This window comes from Populus trichocarpa, chromosome 4 (genome assembly GCF_000002775.5).
Source record: "Populus trichocarpa isolate Nisqually-1 chromosome 4, P.trichocarpa_v4.1, whole genome shotgun sequence".
In the NCBI taxonomy this organism is placed as follows: domain Eukaryota; kingdom Viridiplantae; phylum Streptophyta; class Magnoliopsida; order Malpighiales; family Salicaceae; genus Populus; species Populus trichocarpa.
Window position 1 is genome coordinate 21,780,327 of NC_037288.2, and position 17,961 is coordinate 21,798,287.

At 33.0% G+C, this 17,961-nt stretch overlaps 2 protein-coding genes across 3 annotated transcripts; both read left to right on the forward strand.

Moving 5' to 3' along the window:
* The first annotated feature begins 6,669 nt into the window (after positions 1 to 6,669).
* LOC18098201 (uncharacterized) lies at positions 6,670 to 15,368 on the forward strand. 2 transcript variants are annotated; one of them, XM_006384844.3, is made up of 19 exons: positions 6,670 to 7,081; positions 7,760 to 7,863; positions 8,022 to 8,108; positions 8,208 to 8,283; positions 8,383 to 8,457; positions 8,561 to 8,614; positions 9,241 to 9,300; positions 9,392 to 9,508; positions 9,708 to 9,802; positions 9,895 to 10,103; positions 10,453 to 10,550; positions 10,739 to 10,842; positions 10,991 to 11,153; positions 11,395 to 11,517; positions 12,113 to 12,195; positions 12,598 to 12,739; positions 13,549 to 13,578; positions 13,745 to 13,815; positions 14,271 to 15,368. In XM_006384844.3, exons 1-19 carry the CDS (start codon positions 7,043 to 7,045, stop codon positions 15,061 to 15,063), a joined length of 2,523 nt encoding a protein of 840 aa, XP_006384906.1. In that variant the 5' UTR covers positions 6,670 to 7,042; the 3' UTR covers positions 15,064 to 15,368. The 2 variants fall into 2 exon arrangements, with proteins under 2 accessions (XP_006384906.1, XP_024454472.1); XM_024598704.2 differs by having other exon boundaries at positions 6,671 to 7,081; positions 14,268 to 15,368.
* A 578-nt stretch (positions 15,369 to 15,946) lies between these two features.
* Positions 15,947 to 17,462, forward strand: LOC18098202 (ubiquitin-like protein 5). The gene is made up of 2 exons (XM_024598705.2): positions 15,947 to 16,255; positions 17,186 to 17,462. The coding sequence occupies exon 1, from the start codon at positions 16,020 to 16,022 to the stop codon at positions 16,239 to 16,241; it is 222 nt and encodes a 73-aa protein (XP_024454473.1). The 5' UTR covers positions 15,947 to 16,019; the 3' UTR covers positions 16,242 to 16,255; positions 17,186 to 17,462.
* Positions 17,463 to 17,961: the final 499 nt, after the last annotated feature.

The following is a 17,961-nucleotide window of genomic DNA, read 5'->3' on the forward strand; positions in this document are numbered from 1 at the left end:
CCAGACACCTACATTAAACTAAAAAAAATTCCTCTTAATGTTGATCAAAACTCAAAATCGGAGACAAGAAAATTTTTTTTGATGTGACTCCTTAAGATGGCATCGCTCATTTTATGGTATGAAGGTCCAATGATTAATAGATGCTACTAAATCATTCATCCACGCTATATTACGGTTTGGATCAAATATTTTTTTAATATAAAAAAATATTTACAGTTGGCTAAAAAATTTTCTACTAGCAAAAAAATTAAATCATATAATGGTTGACCCGATTTAACTCGATTGACTTTACAGCACCAAAAGCAACTCATACAGCCTATAAAAACATAGTTTGACTAAAAACATTTCAAGATGACATATTTTTTAATATTAAAATAATAACATATTGAACTGACTTGAGTTAACACGTCAAATTTATGACCCAAGTTTTGAGACTATGATAACCCCATAAAAAAATAAATCAAAATAAACTATGAAGCCTAATTTTCAATCATTCTAATGTTGAAGGATGAAATTGAAAAAAAATCAATTAAAAAAATATCTAAAAAGGTGACCCGAGTTAACCTATCAAACACACAACTCAGATCATAAGACCGAGATAACCTCATAGAAAGCAAATCAAAATAAAAAAAATGATTAAGAAAATGACACAAAGAACGAATCAAGTCAACCCGAGTTAATCGTTAAGCACTATTACCAGGTAATAAGGTTGGGATAACCTAAAATAAATTATGAATTTCAATCCTTAATCAGCTCAATATTGAAGGATTAAATTAAAAAAGAAATCAATTACGAAAATAACATAAAAAATGACCTGAATCAATCCGTCAAACCCATGACCTAGGTCATCAGACCGAGTTAGCCTCATAGAAAAAAAATAAAATAATGACCTAATTTAACTCAGTTTAACCTGTCAAATCTGTAATTGGTTATGAGATTAAGATAACATCATAGAGCAAATCAAAACAAATTATGAAGCTTAATTTTCAATCGCTCTTGTCGGGGCCAATGTTGAATGATGAAGTTTATAAAAATTCTAATTAATAAAATGACACAAAGAAAGAGTCAAGTCCACCCGTGTTAACCCGTTAAGCACTATTACTGGGACATGAGACCGAGATGACCTCTTAGAAAGTAAATAAAAAATGACCCAATTTAACTGAGGTTAAAATGCCAAAACTTGCGACCTTGATCATGAGACTAAGATATCTCCATGGAAAACAAATAAAAAAGATTATAAAGCTCAATTCCTAGTCGACTTAGTGTTGAATGATGAAATTGAAAAAAGATGACATGAAAAATGACTCGAACCAACTCGGGTTAACCCGCTAAGCATTATTCTCAGGTCATGAGGTTAAAATTACACAATAGCAAACAAAAAAAAACATGAAGTCTAATTCCCAATCAACCCAGTATTAAATGATGAATTTGAAAAAAAAAGTTAATTAAGAAAAACAAAAACAAAATTTGAGTCAACCGGGTTAACCCATCAAACCCTTGATTCATGTCATAAAAGTATGATAACTCAATAAAAAAAAATTAATATTAAAGGAAAAAATAAAAAAAAATATCGATTAAAAAAATCAAAGAAAAAAAAGGAAAGGAAGAAGAAGAAGCAAAGAACTATTCAAATGAATAGTACTTTCTAAGGAGGGGTACGGTAAAATCCCCTTCTCTTTTAGTTTATAGATAATTAATTAATAATTTTGAAGCAGTGGATTGCTCATGGCGTGATGTTCTTACTACTAGCGATCTTGGTTGTCGAAATATACTTTTCGACACCTTTGCTGAGTGGATTCTCTTGATTGGTGACGGAGAATGTCGCACGTGTACGCTAGGCATTGTGGTGTCAAAATCAAATAGTTGTCAAAATTCTAAAATAAGGGACTGGTTGTGGCTAAGAAAGATATTAACACCCTTAACGCTTCTTACCTGAGGTAAACTACATTGTGTGGTCTAGATGTGACTTAAAGGTATTGATGGGTTCTTAACCGATGGTCCGTCTGTAGCTTAGAATAAAGATTTATTCTCATGAATAAATATAGTGTTTCGAATTCATTATGGACTGGTAAGCCCAAATAAATTCCTGTGGGAAGAATCCATGTATGTGCCCTGACAGGGTTTACCTATCTTGGAAGACGAAAGAGTTTTTCACAACTCGTATATTGTGGTGAAAAAAATACTCCCAATTAAAATTAGTAATTACCCAAAATAATCCTAAGAATTTTCATCTTTTATCTCCCAAAATCTTGTCTCAACGAAGAAAGAGTGAAAACCTATTTCTCCACCTAGGGGTGGCAGACTCAATAGTAAGCTTTATTCTAGTAAAGGAGGATGAATGAATGCAATATACAGTCTATTACTCCAAACAAACTCTCTACGATGTTGAAACAAGATACTTAAAAGTGAAGAAAGTTGCTCTTACTTTCTTTAATTAGTGTTGAAACTATATTTCTAAGCTCACCAAATCAAAGTTTTCGAACACATTAGGCTTATACTCGTTCCACTTAATACTAGACTTACGTATGCTTAAAAATAAATTTGGATAAGCTTCAGTATTGCCCTTATAGATTCATTCTAACTTTATAAATTAAAATTTCTCAATATTACTTTTTTAGTTTTCTAAAAACTCCACATTACCCTAAGCGTTAAACAACCTACTTTTTAAATTTGATTTTTGAGTTTTTTTTTAAGGTTTCTAATTGCATTTATGTCATACTATAACACATGTGTGGACATGAGAAGAAAAATGAAGAAAAAGTAAGAAAAAATAAAATAAAAATATGAATTTTTTCCCGTTAATTAGTTAGTAGAAAAGGACAAAATTGAAACCTCTTGAAACTATAAAGGTAAAATAGTAAAATTTTAAACTAAAGGAGTAGAATTGGAATACTGATAAAAAAAATTTCGTTAATTAGTTATTGTAATTATGTTTATTTGTATTGTTGCTTAGAAAAAAAAACCAACAATAGATCTCATAGCCGTGAAAAATTATTAACCTGAATTTTGTACAGTTTTTACAGCATTTCTTTTACTTGGCATCAATATTTTATTTTTGTTATCGATTGAAATTGAATTAAAGAAATTATATCCTAAAACAAAATAAAAAAGTGATAAATGTTTTAATATATATATAATATTCTATACTTTTATGGATATTGAATTAAAATCCTTGATTGATATTGATTTTTAGAGTGTATGCTACTGCATCACATTATTTTGTAATTCTATTAAGAAAAAGGACCTAATTAAAAATAATAAGGGTGCAAATGATATATAATTTAACTTTTAAATTATCACAGATTATTGAATAACTTAAGCAACCTTGATATGGATTGATCTTAGAATTAGAGATGGTTTTCTTGATTTGTTTTGCTTTTATATGTTAGTAGAAAATATTCAATTGGTGTGAGCTTTCAATTGGTTGAAGTATAAATAATTAACAATAAACCTTATCTAAGAAAACGTGGTTGAAAGTTTTTAATTAAAAATATTCAATTAAAATTTAATGAATACGACAAAACACAAGATAAGAAAACAACATCTCAATCCCTTAAATAACGTTAAAGCTTTATCTAATTCCATTTCTATATTTATTCCAATTTTAAACACATAAATTCAACTATTAATTGAATTTGATTGAATTAAATTACGCAACCAATTATTAGCACTAACAATTAACATTAACAAAGAAACTAAAGTATATCAGTCTTTCATTATACCACTCACAGCTGCTAATCCCTCAGACATCACTATTCATAACACTTTTCACTGGGGAAAAAATTGTGCTAGGTCCCCTAAACTTGTCTCCATGTCTATTTTGGTCCTCAAACTAGATTTTCTTTTAATTTTATCCTTGAAAGATTTTTTTTAATGCTCTAAATTCTCATTCACTTTGAATTGCAACTAATCATGTCCCTGTATTGTGGATTATCCCGGGGTTGAATTCCACTTTCAATTTTACATGGAAAAATTTAGAAATCACTATAAATAAGAAAATAAAAGAACAATGATCAAATTTGTCATTAACAAAAACCAATAGCCTTTTTCATATTTTCTATTCAAAATGTGTGTGAATTTACATTTTAATCTCTTAATTTTTCTTTTTTAAAAAAACTCTGGTCCTTAGGATTTTGGATCTTTTATTTAGATCCCAAACTTTATTTGTTTTGTGTTCCAATCCCTAAAATCTTGAGGGAGGAGAGACAAAGCCATTGGAAAAAAAAAATGTCAAAAAAAATATAACTAACAAAAAAATATATTTTTGTTCTAAAATACATTAATTAAAAAATTATACTACCAATAACATCTTCAACAACATTTAAATTATTATATTTATGCTAAAACTCTATTTTTATTATCATATAATTAAATAGAATAAAGATTTGAAGAACACTTCGCGTCACGAGATCAAAATCATCATGTGCATTGTCTTTCAATTTCTTGTTTTGGTCTTTGGTTAGTGTTTATAGCTCAACAATATGTTAGTTCATTTAATTTTATTTTTATTTTATTAAATGCATGTAGTAAATTTTCAATTTAAAATTTTTCTATGCTATAAAATATGTTCACAATGATAGGATATTTTTCTATTAGATTGAAATTAACTTGAAATCCATTACGGTTGGTTATTGGCTAGTTTTATTACTAACAAAAGGCAAAAGTAGAGAATGACCGAAATGGCAAGTAGTGCAAAACTTCTTAGCCAAATCTTAAAAAATCCCCTAATTATGCATCTTGTCTAAACTAGTCTTGTGTTTTTTTTTTCACTTCAATTCTCCTAAAAGTATATAAAAAATGAGAATCATATCAAAACCATAATTATAAGACCCAGCAAGTCAACCTGGTAAAAAAAATTTTTTAATAAAAAACACCATGTTGTTTTTTTTTTTCTTAAAATCAAAGGTTAGGTTGCCTTAAATTAATTTATAGTCAAACCCTTAACTCGCGATCTAGGTCTTAAGTAAAATCAATTATGGGTTGGGTGTTATAACTTTAATTTAATAGGGAAACTAGATTTAAAAATGGTGAAACCTTTTCGTCTTTGACTGAGAAAAAGAGAACACTGAAAATAGTTTGAGAACATCAAAAACTAAAAACTATAGAAGTATGAACTTTTTTTAGGTTAGACCAAAATTTTGATCATCAAACATTAAGTATTATTCTAAAGATGTAAGTTTTTCATCGTACAAGGCTCCATTATTCATCTTTTCACACATTACCGTGGATGAGTTGTGCGAATTTATGTTTTTTTTAATTTAGTCCTTAAACTTTTTTTTTTGGCGATTTAGTCCTAGCAAATGATTTTGATTTCTTATAAAAAGGTGAGATTGTAAAAAGAGATATCGAAATGAAAAAGACACCAAACATAGGTGGCATGCCATAAGTTTTGCAAAAGATACACTTTAGTCATTGAATTTTAAAAATCACGCAAATTATACATTTAAGTACCTCAATATTTTTCCATTTTAATTTTGGTATAAAAGTTCATTTTTGTTATTTTTTAGTCACTGGTTGAGAGGAGAGAGAGAGGTCACTGAATTCCAGTAGTAAAGAAAGAAAAATATCGTTAGCATCGATTTATGTCACCAAAATGGACTATATTTGTGTCAAATAGTTCAATTTGATGATGAGAGTTCATATTAGGTGTTTTTATACCTTTAAAATTCATGAAAAAACATATCTAAACTCGGGTTGATTTTTGGATTCGGGTTGATTTCAATTTTTGGGGCAGTTTTTGAGGCTATAGATAGATTTATCACGGTTCCTACAGTATTTTATAGGTGTTTTGGGTTGAAATGGGTTGAAAAATCTAACTCGGGTTGATTTTTTTTTAAAAAAACATTGGGGCAGACGACATGTCGTTTACCTCAGTTGCAAACAAGAAAAAATTAAAGGTCAAATCACACGAGCATATCATGCAAGGCCCACGCGCGAGCCTGATAAAATGGGCTAGAAGGGCTAGCCAAGCCTCGTAGCGCTTGACCTTTGCCTTTTTTTTTTCTAAATCTTTTTTCTAATTTTTTTAAATTAATGATTATTTTTTCTCAAATTTTTTAATTTATATTTAAATTAGTATCCATTCTCTCTTTAATTTTGTTTGGAGATCCTCTTTTAAATGACAACTATTTTTTTAGTTATGCATTTAAATTTGAATAGTTTTTTTGATTCATCTATAATTTCTTTTTTATCTTTTGTATGGATTTATTTTTTAAAATTAAATTTTTTCAGATAATATTTCTAATATGTACAGCCCTGCACGATGTTTTTTTTCCTTTTATTTTATTCGATCAATTTAATTTATATCTCTATTTCTATTATCATTTTCTTAAATAAAAATATTATTTTAATAAATAAATTTAGCAAACACAACTAGGTAAATGTCTTGTCTTTCGAGATTAAACATTTTAATCTACACATGTCTCTTGATTTTTCAAGTTTTATTTTTAGATATTATTAATGATTTATTTATTTATTCATACACATAGTTTTTTATTTAGTTAATTACATGTATAAATTTTTTCGTTTAAATTATAAAAATATACTAAAAATTCTTATATATATAATTTTTTTATAAAAAATAAAAATATATGATAAATGAAGCTCAGTTCACATAATGATGCCTTTTCGATATCAGCATCCACATTTCCACATCTACACATCAACACCCACATGCATGGAATGGAATGCAAATGCATAGGCACAATAACATCATAAATTTTTGGTTTTGTGAAATTCGGACTCCCTCATCTGTACCTTTCCGCCTCCCTCTTCCCACCCTCCACCCTCTCTCTGGAAAAAAAAAAAAAAAAGTTGCTCGCTCGTAGCTACTCTCTCGCGATATTTTTTGTCTCTCTCTCGATCTCCACGATCTGGCCTTTTTTTCAATCGAAAATTAGGGTTTCCTTTTCTCTCTATCAACTCCATATCGAGTCTCGTGCTTAACCTAGATTTTACTGGTTCCTTATCTTTTGGGGTTACAGATCTACAGCGGCTCCTTTAGCTTTTTACGTCTGTTAATTTTCTTTCCACTCGTTTAAACATGTTTTGGAAGCTCACCGCTCTCTCCACCTCCTCTCCTGTAAGTTTATTTTTTCATCTCTAGGGTTTGTAAAGATTGGTGGATTTAGCTTTAAAATCGTTGTTATTTGGATCTATAAAACCTAGGAATACGCGACTTCTAAATTGAAATGGATTTCATGGTTTTAACTGGCTTGGACTGATTGAGTTGAGATGGATGTTGTTTTTCATCGTGTAGATTTATGTGATTCCTTTGTTAATTCAGCGTTTAATTAGTGAATGTTTGCGTAGAAACTGTAGTGAATTGTCATGTTTTTTGTATGCAGTGCCCTGTGTTTGCATTTGAACCTTTTATTTGTCCGTGACATTTATTAGAAGAATTAATTAATTAATCAACTCTTCTAAAATGTTTTAATTTTAATTGCAGTAGCAGTTAATTCAATCCACATCTAGTGGGTACGTGGCGGCTTCTTAGTAAATGAAAGAAATGATGTTGAAAATTTGTTTAGGTTTTATATTTACTACTATATTTAGCTTTGAATTTTGAATGGGAGGGCCGCCTTGCTAAAAGTGCTACTAGGTTTATACTCTCCTAACCATGTTAATTCCGTTGCTGATGATATTAAGTTCTGCGTGCTTGGTAATATTTTTCTAATAAGCAAACATGTTTAGTTGTTTTATTGATATTTGCTATTCTTATTTCTAGTTTACTTATACCAACTTGCTATTGCATCTGTAGGTGGAGTCATTATTAGACAAAGATAATTTCACGTTGGAAGAGCTTCTTGACGAGGAAGAAATAATCCAAGAATGCAAAGCTTTGAACACCCGACTTATCAATTTGTAATTTTTTTTTCTCCCTTCTTACCATCAATGCTGAAATGCTCTGATTTCTGCACAAGGCCATTCTCTATCATGCATAGTTTACTGTCTCTGTACTGTTTGAGAGCATATCATAAAGTTGATCCTGGTGGATGCTCAACATAAATTATTGTATGCAGTCTGCGAGATAGAGCCCAAGTGGAGCAGTTGCTCAGATACATTATCGAGGAACCTTCAGAGGATGCTGAAAGCAAACTAGCCTTCAAGTATGCCATTTTAACTAGAGAAAACTGTTTTCTCATGTTGAAATGTCTCTTACATTAACTTTTTGTTTTTTTCTCTGACAAATTGCATTTGGTTTTTAGGTTCCCCTTCATTGCTTGTGAGATATTTACATGTGAAATTGATGTTATTCTTAAAACTTTAGTGGAGGAAGAGGAGGTAGGTTTCATTTTTTTCATTGCACTTTGTTTTAATCTGGAGGTTGTTGCGGTAAATGCTCTTTTACTGATGGTTATCTTTACTTCCTTGCTATTTCAGTTGATGAACTTACTCTTCTCTTTCTTGGAACCAAATCGGTCTCATAGTGCCTTGCTTGCTGGGTATTTCAGCAAAGTATGTTTTCAGAACTTTGTATCCAGTTTTCACGAGAAGTTGTATCTTTAATATTTTGTTCGGCAAGGATCACTTCATTGATGCTATTTGCCTTTTATTCTAGGTTGTTGTTTGCCTCATGTTACGCAAGACAGTCCCACTTATGAACTATGTCCAAGTGAGAATTTTTCTACCTATATCTATGTTGTGGTTTGTTGCAACTTTTACTCTGCTTAATTGTAAAATCATGTTTGTTTCAATCAAGGGAAGTTGTGCCGATCAATGCCCATCATTTAAATATTCATTATGGGCTGTGACCTGCTATGCGAATATATATTTTCATGGTTAGGTTTTCATGGCATTTGATGGTTTAGAATTCAGTTTAGTAATACTAATTACAGGAATACATAATGTTTGTGCTAACTGGAGAAAGGAGGCAGGTGCATATATATCCACAGAAACATTTATTGGGTCATAATAACAGCCACTTTGTTGTGTAAATAACATACTAGACCTCTCATATTTGTGTTCTCTGCTGCTTGAACATAGCGTTTCATCCCAAAGTATAGCATTCCCCCCCCTCTGATTAGTTTCTCATTTTTCAACATGAAAATTTTCTTCACTCTGCAATTTGTTATGTATATCATGTTAGGCAAGATGAGCATTTAAGCGAGGCTTATGATTTGCTCAGAGATCTGTAAAATTTGGATTGTGTTGGTATTTCAGTTTTACACTTTTTCTTAGAGTATCTGACTATTGTTAGTAGCCTGTTAGAGAAAATATTCATTATTTGGTTTCTCACAGGCCCATCAGGATGTTTTCCGCCAACTTGTTGATTTAATTGGAATAACATCCATTATGGAGGTAATTGAGATTCTTATCCTGTAGTGGTTTACATTTCGATAAGTTCTTGCTTGAAATATATTTTGTTGATGATATTGCTTGTTTCATGTAGGTTTTGGTTAGGCTGGTAGGAGCTGATGACCATGTTTATCCTAATTTTACTGATGTGATGCAATGGTTGGCTGATAGCAATTTGCTAGAAATGATTGTGGACAAATTGAGTCCTTCTGTAAGTGCTGCAATTTTGTCAAGAGAACATCTCTTTTTTTAATATGAACTAGAAAAAAATCTGAGGATGTAAGGTTAGTGTTGAGGCTTGGCCAGACAACTGAAAATGGAAGAAGAATCTGAAATGATTAGCAAGAGACTCTTTACAATGGATGTATTATATATTAAATAGTCTGATAATTTTCTCTTATGTGAACCAGAATCCACCTGAAGTTAATGCTAATGCAGCAGAAACATTATGTGCAATAACTAGAAATGCTCCATCGGCCTTGGCTACTAAACTCTCTAGTCCAAGGTTTGTTGGATTTTGTATCTTGGCTACTAAATCTACTCGTCCTTGTTTATGTTTTAATTTATTTGTGGTTTTGATGTTTTGGGCAAATGCAGTTTTGTGGCAAGGATATTTGGTCATGCATTGGAAGATTCACATTCAAAATCTGGTCTTGTCAATTCACTTTCTGTTTGTATATCCTTACTGGATCCAAAAAGATCAGCAATGTCTTCTCCCTTGATGCATTCTTTTCGAAGCCACCATATGTACGAGTCTCCAATCCCTGTAAATCCAGAGACTATCAGTGCAATGTTACCCAAACTTGGTGAGTAAATTTCTATGGTTGTGAGAATGCTCCCCCAACCAAAAAAAAAAAAAGCAGGAATACAGGGAAGATTTTTCTGAGATTTTTCCCGTTGTTTTTTCCTTCTTTCTTTGGGGTTTGGTGGCGCCCACAAACTTTTCAGTTTTCCCTATGCATTTTCATTAATTATATGTTTTGGATGCATCCAGTCAAACCAAGATTAGCATAACCATATTAAGTAGTATAATTTATAATTTTAAAAAGGATAGAGGCATCTGACAAAAGATGCTTTTATATAATTTTTTCTATCTTTTCCCTGTCAACGCCGGTATTTGTTAAGAATCTTAAGATTACCCATTCCATTTTGCAGGTAACTTGCTTCTGCTATTGAATGTCCGGTCTGATGAGAGGATTTTACCTACAACATATGGAGTACTGAAGCCTCCTCTTGGGAAACATTGTCTTAAGGTCGGTTTCATGCTTTTGCTGTAATCTTCATATGGAACACAATGCAAAACAGAAAATTTCAATAACATGGTTTTGGAAACTGTTGGGCAGCATAAACTGTATGGTTGGTGGAATGTATAAACCTTTAGTTTAAATTACACTGAAGTATAAACTTGTTTGGAAATTAACTGCTCTCAATTTCAAATTAGATTGTGGAATTCATTGCGGTGCTACTAAGAGCTGGAAACGAAGCCACTGAGATGGAGTTAGTCAGCTCGGGAACCATCAAAAGAATTCTTAATCTGTTCTTCGAGTAAGTTTCTGCATCAATTTTTAAATGGCGAATTGACGAATCAGTAGATTAATGAAGTTGGTAGCCAGGAACAGTTGTCTTTTCGAAGTTGCTCCAGTTATGTTGTGCTAGGTGATCATTCATGATTCTGATGTTTTAACTGATGCAGGTACCCTTACAATAACGCTTTGCATCATCATGTAGAGAGTATCATAATGTCTTGTTTGGAGATCAAGAGTGATGCTATGGTTGATCATCTTCTTCAAGAGTGTGATTTGATTGGAAAATTTCTCCAAACAGATAAAAACCCTTTAATATCCGGTGATAATAAGGTATATGGAGTTTTTTTATGATATTGGAATAATCTTGTATGATAGCAAAATCTTAGCAATGGTAATGATAAGGATTTATTTGCATGTTATCTACTGAAACAAAGGGGAAAGAGCTGAAGACTATATCCCATGCTACCCCCTCCACTTGAATTTAGTGGAATGGGAAATTAGATGCAAGTAGTATCATTTATATTCTGCACTGGCACGTTTTATGTGTTGATAAACATGTTTCCTTATGCAGCCAACGGTTCCTGCTGCTGGAAAACAAGCACCACGTGCAGGAAACCTCGGACACATTACACGAATTTCTAATAAGCTTTTTCAGCTGGGAAACATCAGTAGCCGCATTCAGACCTATCTACAGGTGGGTGGTAAGCTGGGATGTACATCGTGCATTTGTTTCACCGAGTACAAAGTTCCTTAAAAAAGCCCAGTCTTACTGGCATGTGGAACTAGTGATAAAAGTTTGGTTGAAGGTTATGAGTGCTTAAGAACTAGGCTGCCCTCTAAACCATTGCTGAAAGAAAAGTTTGGAGTGACCTTTATCATCTCTGATATAAATCACATCAAGCTTGTTTTGGCTAGAAGCATCCATAACCAGGTGCTATGCTGTGTTTTGTGGTTGTTGCTACTTTTGATGATGACCTTGTTTTCCACCTTGCTGCTCTTCACAATTTCGAAGAGTTTTTGCTCTCTCGCGTGGGAACTGGAACTCCTAAATTTGTTCTTTTTTGGTTACCTTTCTAAGTAATAGAGTATTTTCAAATATCCTTTTTTATACTTGTACTGAAGTACACAATGTCATGACAATAGTTTTGTTATTTGCTCTTTTCAACTCCTTGTTTCATTTGGTGCATCTTTGCATCCAACATCAATGTAGTAGTGTGATTGAACTGATGTCCCTTCAATGGAATTTTGGTTTAATATCTTTTCTAACACGTATTTTTATACATCTCCAGGAAAATAGTGAGTGGATGGAGTGGCAAGCCACTGTTTTGCAAGAGCGTAATGCAGTTGAAAATGTCTACCGATGGGCTTGCGGGTATGCTCTTGCCTCGTATTGTTTATGCTTATGCACTCTTTAAAACAGTGTTTGTAGCTGTGGTTTGCTCATCGCTTGATGGGTACTCAAATATGTGATACCTATAGAACTAGATGTTTGTCCAAAACATATTTAAATAATAAGGATATGATGATGAGGATTTAAATTTATTGGCAATCTGGGTGTTGCACTTTTAATTTTCTTTTTTCTCCCTCTAAAAATCTAACAGTATGGTGGGTTATCATTTTTCAATATGAATTATATGTTGAAATTTGCTAATAACATTTTACTTGATAAGCCTAATTTTCTTCGATTTGTGTTTCTGCTGTAAATTACTGCCACTGGAGTTCTCCCTGGAGAGAATGGATTGGTAATCTCACTTCATCCTCTTGTTTTGTACAGCCGCCCAACAGCATTGCAAGATAGGACGCGTGACAGTGACGACGATGACCTTCATGACCGAGATTATGATGTGGCAGCTCTAGCCAATAATTTAAGTCAGGCTTTTAGATACAAAATATATGGGAACGAGGATAATGAAGAGGTACATAGTGGCTTCTCTTTTTGATGACTTTCATTCTCCTTTTTTTTTGTCCTCTTATTTATGTTTCTGTACTTTGGCTCTCAACTTGTATCACTCATAAAAACAGGGAGTCATATCTCAATAAGCCCCTTCTAGGATCTGAAATTCAAATGAGTGCCTTATGAATGACTCATTGAAATTTCATCCTTCTAAGGTTATTGCATCAACACACCGGTCCAATTGATACCAGCAGTTTCCTCCATCATGTGACACGCTAGCCTGCTTCTCTGCTGCCAGTTGCCATCTCTATCCCCATCTCCACCATTATTTCTTATGCATCTCTCACTCGAGCCATCACATATTTCTCCTCACTCTCCCTTGTCTCTCTCTAAACCCATTAGTTTCTCATACTCTCCAAAATAACACCAATGTCCCCGCTCTCCTCTCAATCTTCTCTCTAAAACAAGAACTCTAAACTCCATCAATCAATACACTCCCTATCCTTTACAAGAATCAATTCTCTATCTTTCACATAATCAACTCTCTATTCAAATAAAAAACAGAGAACATGGAAGAGAAGATGTCAGGAGATGACTTGTGCCTTGGTTTAATAGTATTTATTTATTTCCAAACTTCATTTTAACAACAGCAATATACTCAATGCATTATGTATATCAATTCGGGAATTTGTTCAGATAATAAAATCAAAAGAATGATTTTTGAGCTAATGATTCTGAGTGGCTCATTCAAATTTTGTGATATATAAGAGGGATCCTTCATGTATCAACCTACAAGAAATGGCTCTTAATTTTTTATCATTTTGGTTGCAGGACAATGGGAGCCTTGATCGGGATGATGAGGTAACAGTTTAACTTTATAATACAAGTATGTGTTTGTGTGTGTGTATGAATCTTTGTTTCTTTTTTTCTTTTCATTTTTTTTTGGGAGAGGGGGATTCATTGGTAGCGACTTTTCTTTATATTGCCTTTTGATAGCAAACATGTGTTGTTTGGTCTTTAATATCAGGATGTCTACTTTGATGACGAGTCTGCCGAAGTTGTTATATCATCCCTTAGGCTTGGCGATGACCAAGGGAGGTAAGGGTTTTAGCCATCACACTGTTTATATTGAAATATTGGATCTTCTATAAGTTGCAAGTGCACCTGCCTAAATGTTTCATTCATCCTATTTACTGGATACATAATAGAGAAGTTGTTTTAAAACTTTACTAATGTGCAAGTCTCATTGCCCTTGGCCTGAAGCTTTAGCAATGCCTAGTGTGTGCATCTGCCTGCCATTCTTTCACCCTATTTACCAGAAAACTTGATTGTCAAAGTGTTTTTAAAATGCTATGCTAAGTCTTGATGCTTTTGACTTGAACCTTTACATCTTTTTGGTTGCTAGCGTAAGCAGTGCATTTGGTATAATTTCTTTAACAAATCATATAATATCAATATCTTGGATGTCAAATTATTAACATACATATTTGAGAGAATTCTTTTTGGATATGATTAGGAATCTCACTGATTTTTATTTTTTTTAAATGCAGCAGTCTGTTCACAAATTCAAACTGGTTTGCATTCCAAGATGATAGAATTGGCGATTCACTTGTGAGCACATCGCCTGGAGAGATGATGGATCAGATTAACTTAAATGGAAATGCTAATGGCGGTAACAGCGGTAGTGATGATGAGGTGGTGGTGGGAGAGGAAGATGAGTTGACCGAAAGCAAGGATTCTGTCAATGGCACATCCACTTCCAACACAAACCTCATCGATCAATTTCCTGGGAGTGGTCTGGTTTCGCAAAGCGGTGATGCAAATGCCCCTGATACAAGCTTTTTCAAATATGAGACATCAGTCAAAGAAGAATTGTTTGGAGATAGGCCTTTACCTGAATGGGTAGGGTGGGGAGAGTCATCAGATTTGCAAGCAGGGGGGTCAACTGTGAATCCATTTGAAGATCATGACAACTCTGATGACTCTCTTTCCAGCCAAGCGAAAACAGTAACACCTGGTGCCAGTTCCCCATCAAGTGGGGAATCCATACTTCCAAATGGCTTATCTCCCTCCAAGGATTCTAGTGATGCATCCGTTAGCAGTGATTCAAGTAAAAAATCTCCCACCATGCCTTCTTTGTTTGAAGAGGATGTTGAATTTGTTGGTGTTGAGTTAGAAGGCACTGAAAAGGCAATGGAACAAGCGCTCAAGGAGGGGATAGTTGGTGAAGCAGGGCCTCTGAAGAGGAATATTTCACCGAAGGTTCCAGAGAAGGAGAATTCCGATACTGCCGAGGTTGATAATAAAGAGTTCAATGATGCAAACTATTGGAGGATTGATCAATAGGGTTGCTGTCGTGGAAAGATGATGATCGATCCTGTTGAGGTTTTCTGAACCTGAAAACTTGGATCCTAAAGCCACAGACCCCATTTTTGGATGGCAAGGTGCAGCAGATATATGTACAGTATTTTTGTTTCCAAATGGGGATTGGATGGTAGGTCGTGTTATATGGTTTTACTGCTTGTTTAGTTGTCATTATTGTTAGCTACCTACTCTAATTGTTTATTATTCAATGTCTTTCTCGTTTCTTCCTGTTACTGACTTGTAGGGTTTTCCTCATCCATCAAAATTTATGTTTTACTCTGGCTAAAGTCTCATTCTTGGTTTCATGTCGGTTGGCACTAGCCAATCTTGGAATTGGGTGCTTATGCATTTGCTTGATTATTATCAGGAATTTATTCTCTCAGGAGGTTCTAGGCGGAAGGAAGATCAATTCTGAAGTTGTAAAACCCCGGAGAGGGTGATAAAGATCATATTTTAAAATGTTTTTTTTTTATATTAAAATACTATTTTTTATTTCTTAAAATTTGTATTTGATTCTACATCAAAACTATTTAAAATAAAAAAATAAATTAAATTAATTGGAAGTTCAAAAAAAAAAACTCGAAGCCCCGGAACATTTTGCTACCGCAAATAAATTGACATCTTGATTCGGATTTCGAGGGTATATTACATAAAATAAACCAGGTGATGGGAGTGGTTTTTTTTCTCCAACCAAATGTAGCAGTATATATATGCATACATACATGGTAAAACCCCGTGCTCTTGTTGTGTTTCGTCACGTGTAACGCGTGCAATTGCGAAGAGAATCCACACTAATGGAGATTATTCTAGAATGGCATGTATGGAGAATATTCTAGAAATGGCATGTCCTCGTTATTATGTATGTAGGCAATGCAATTGTGAGTGAAGGGGAATGAAGAGTAGAAAAAGAGAAGAGGAAGAGGAAGGGGAAGGGAAGGATGATAGAGGTGGTCTTGAACGACAGATTGGGCAAGAAGGTGAGAGTAAAATGCAATGAAGATGATACGATAGGGGACCTCAAAAAGCTGGTGGCTGCCCAGACCGGCACCCGACCCGATAAGATCCGGATCCAGAAATGGTACACTATCTACAAGGACCATATCACTCTCAAAGACTACGAAATTCATGATGGCATGGGCCTCGAGCTGTACTACAACTGATCAGTTACTCTCTGGTAATTACAACTTAAACAAGTATTTCTTTCGATTGTTCTCTGCTTCTAGTTTCATGCGAGTCGATGCTTCCTTTTCCAGGAAAGGATACAAGAGAGAATATCATATCATATCATATCATATATCTGCGCGCGTTAACTGTGTATCATGTCGATGTGTGTCCTTCAATGCTCAACCAAACTTATCTGTGTTGTTTAATTTAATCGTGTAAAATGTTGTCTGCCACCCATATGAGATGTTTGTTTCTCCAGTTACGAGACTCTTTCCTCTTTTTATACTTCACATGATTTTATGTGGATTGGATTACTGCATTGTTCAGCGGTGTTCCAGAAAACCGACCATATATAATAGTAAAATTGATTTTTTAGTTTAAAGTTCTTTTGAGGATATTAATATGAGTTTTAAATAGAATTTAATTACTAAAAAATAATCAAAAGCAAACCAGAGTGTCTCATTTGATCTTTTAGAATTGACTCTTAAACACTTCGTTGCAAATATGGATGCTGAAGTAATGATCCTGTTCTACTATGTTTGGAATATTCCTGCTGGAGTTGATTTTGACCCTTTTGCTTTTATTACTAAAATTTTTCTTCGGGTTATCCAAGTCTTGGATATTCAACCTCGTTCCCATGGCTGCTGCCGAAGCTGCTGTTATATCTGTTGGCGAATATCAGATATCAGATGAAGCCTTTTCAATTAGGTTATTCGTCTTTTAAAGGCACAATTTATAAGCATCCATCACTTATTATTTTTTTCTTCTACCAAATATTTTATTAAATTCGTTTGACTAGGATAAGGGAAAATAAAAACAGAAAATCTGGCTAATTTGAGGGCTGTTTACTAAATTGATTTTGCAATAGCCATCCCAATGAGTTATTATATATGCTTGGGATTTCAAATAAGTAAATAAATCATCTTTTTTCTTTTTTCAGATCTCATAGCGAACATCAACGAATCAGCCTAGGCATGCACCAACCCAACCCGGCCTTGAGTTGAACAAGCACAACCACACCAAAACCTAATCTATCGTTGAACTTTTGTCATCTAATTAGAGAGGTGTTAGTTGGATCAATTAGAGGTTTAAAAGCTAAGAAGATCAAAGTAGCATTTAATGATCAAGTGTCAAGAACAGTTTAAAAGATTATGAGACTTTAATTAATATAATCCAAACAAGTGAAGGAGTTGGGAAAGCCTATTAGCTTCTTGGTAGTTTCTGGTGGTTTTTGAATTATTTTTAATATATAATTTTACAATAATAAATATAATTTTTTATTCAAATTGAAATTTTACTAGAAGATTTTCTTTTATTTTCTATAAGATTAAAATTTAGTAGCATTTGAAGTTCGAAAAGGCTTTGCAATAAAGCTTGGAAGCTATTGTACGAGAATGATTTATTATTATTTTTTCTATTTTATTTAGATTTTTTTTGTTATTTTCTAGCTTCGTTTAGAATGTTTTACTTAGTATAAATAGAGTTATTTACCTTGTATTTTAGATTATTTGTTTTTGGAGGTTGCTTGTTATTTAAAAACAATATTTTGTGTGTGGCAAGTTTCCTCGTAATCTTGATTTTTCATCAAAGTTTTTTGCTTCTAGTTTGAGTTTTTTAATCCAATATTTTTAGTTTTTTAGTTTAAATAATCATTAAGTCAGGTTTTCTATCAATAAGATTTTAGCTTTCTTGAGTTGATTTTTATCTTCATGGATT

Coding starts and splice junctions, on each gene's coding strand:
- LOC18098201 (XM_024598704.2), top strand. CDS start 7,043: ATGTTTTGGAAGCTCACCGCTCTCTCCACCTCCTCTCCT. Junction 7,082..7,759: donor CTCTCTCCACCTCCTCTCCT/GTAAGTTTATTT, acceptor TTGCATCTGTAG/GTGGAGTCATTATTAGACAA. Junction 13,579..13,744: donor GCCTTGATCGGGATGATGAG/GTAACAGTTTAA, acceptor CTTTAATATCAG/GATGTCTACTTTGATGACGA.
- LOC18098202 (XM_024598705.2), top strand. CDS start 16,020: ATGATAGAGGTGGTCTTGAACGACAGATTGGGCAAGAAGGTGAGAGTA.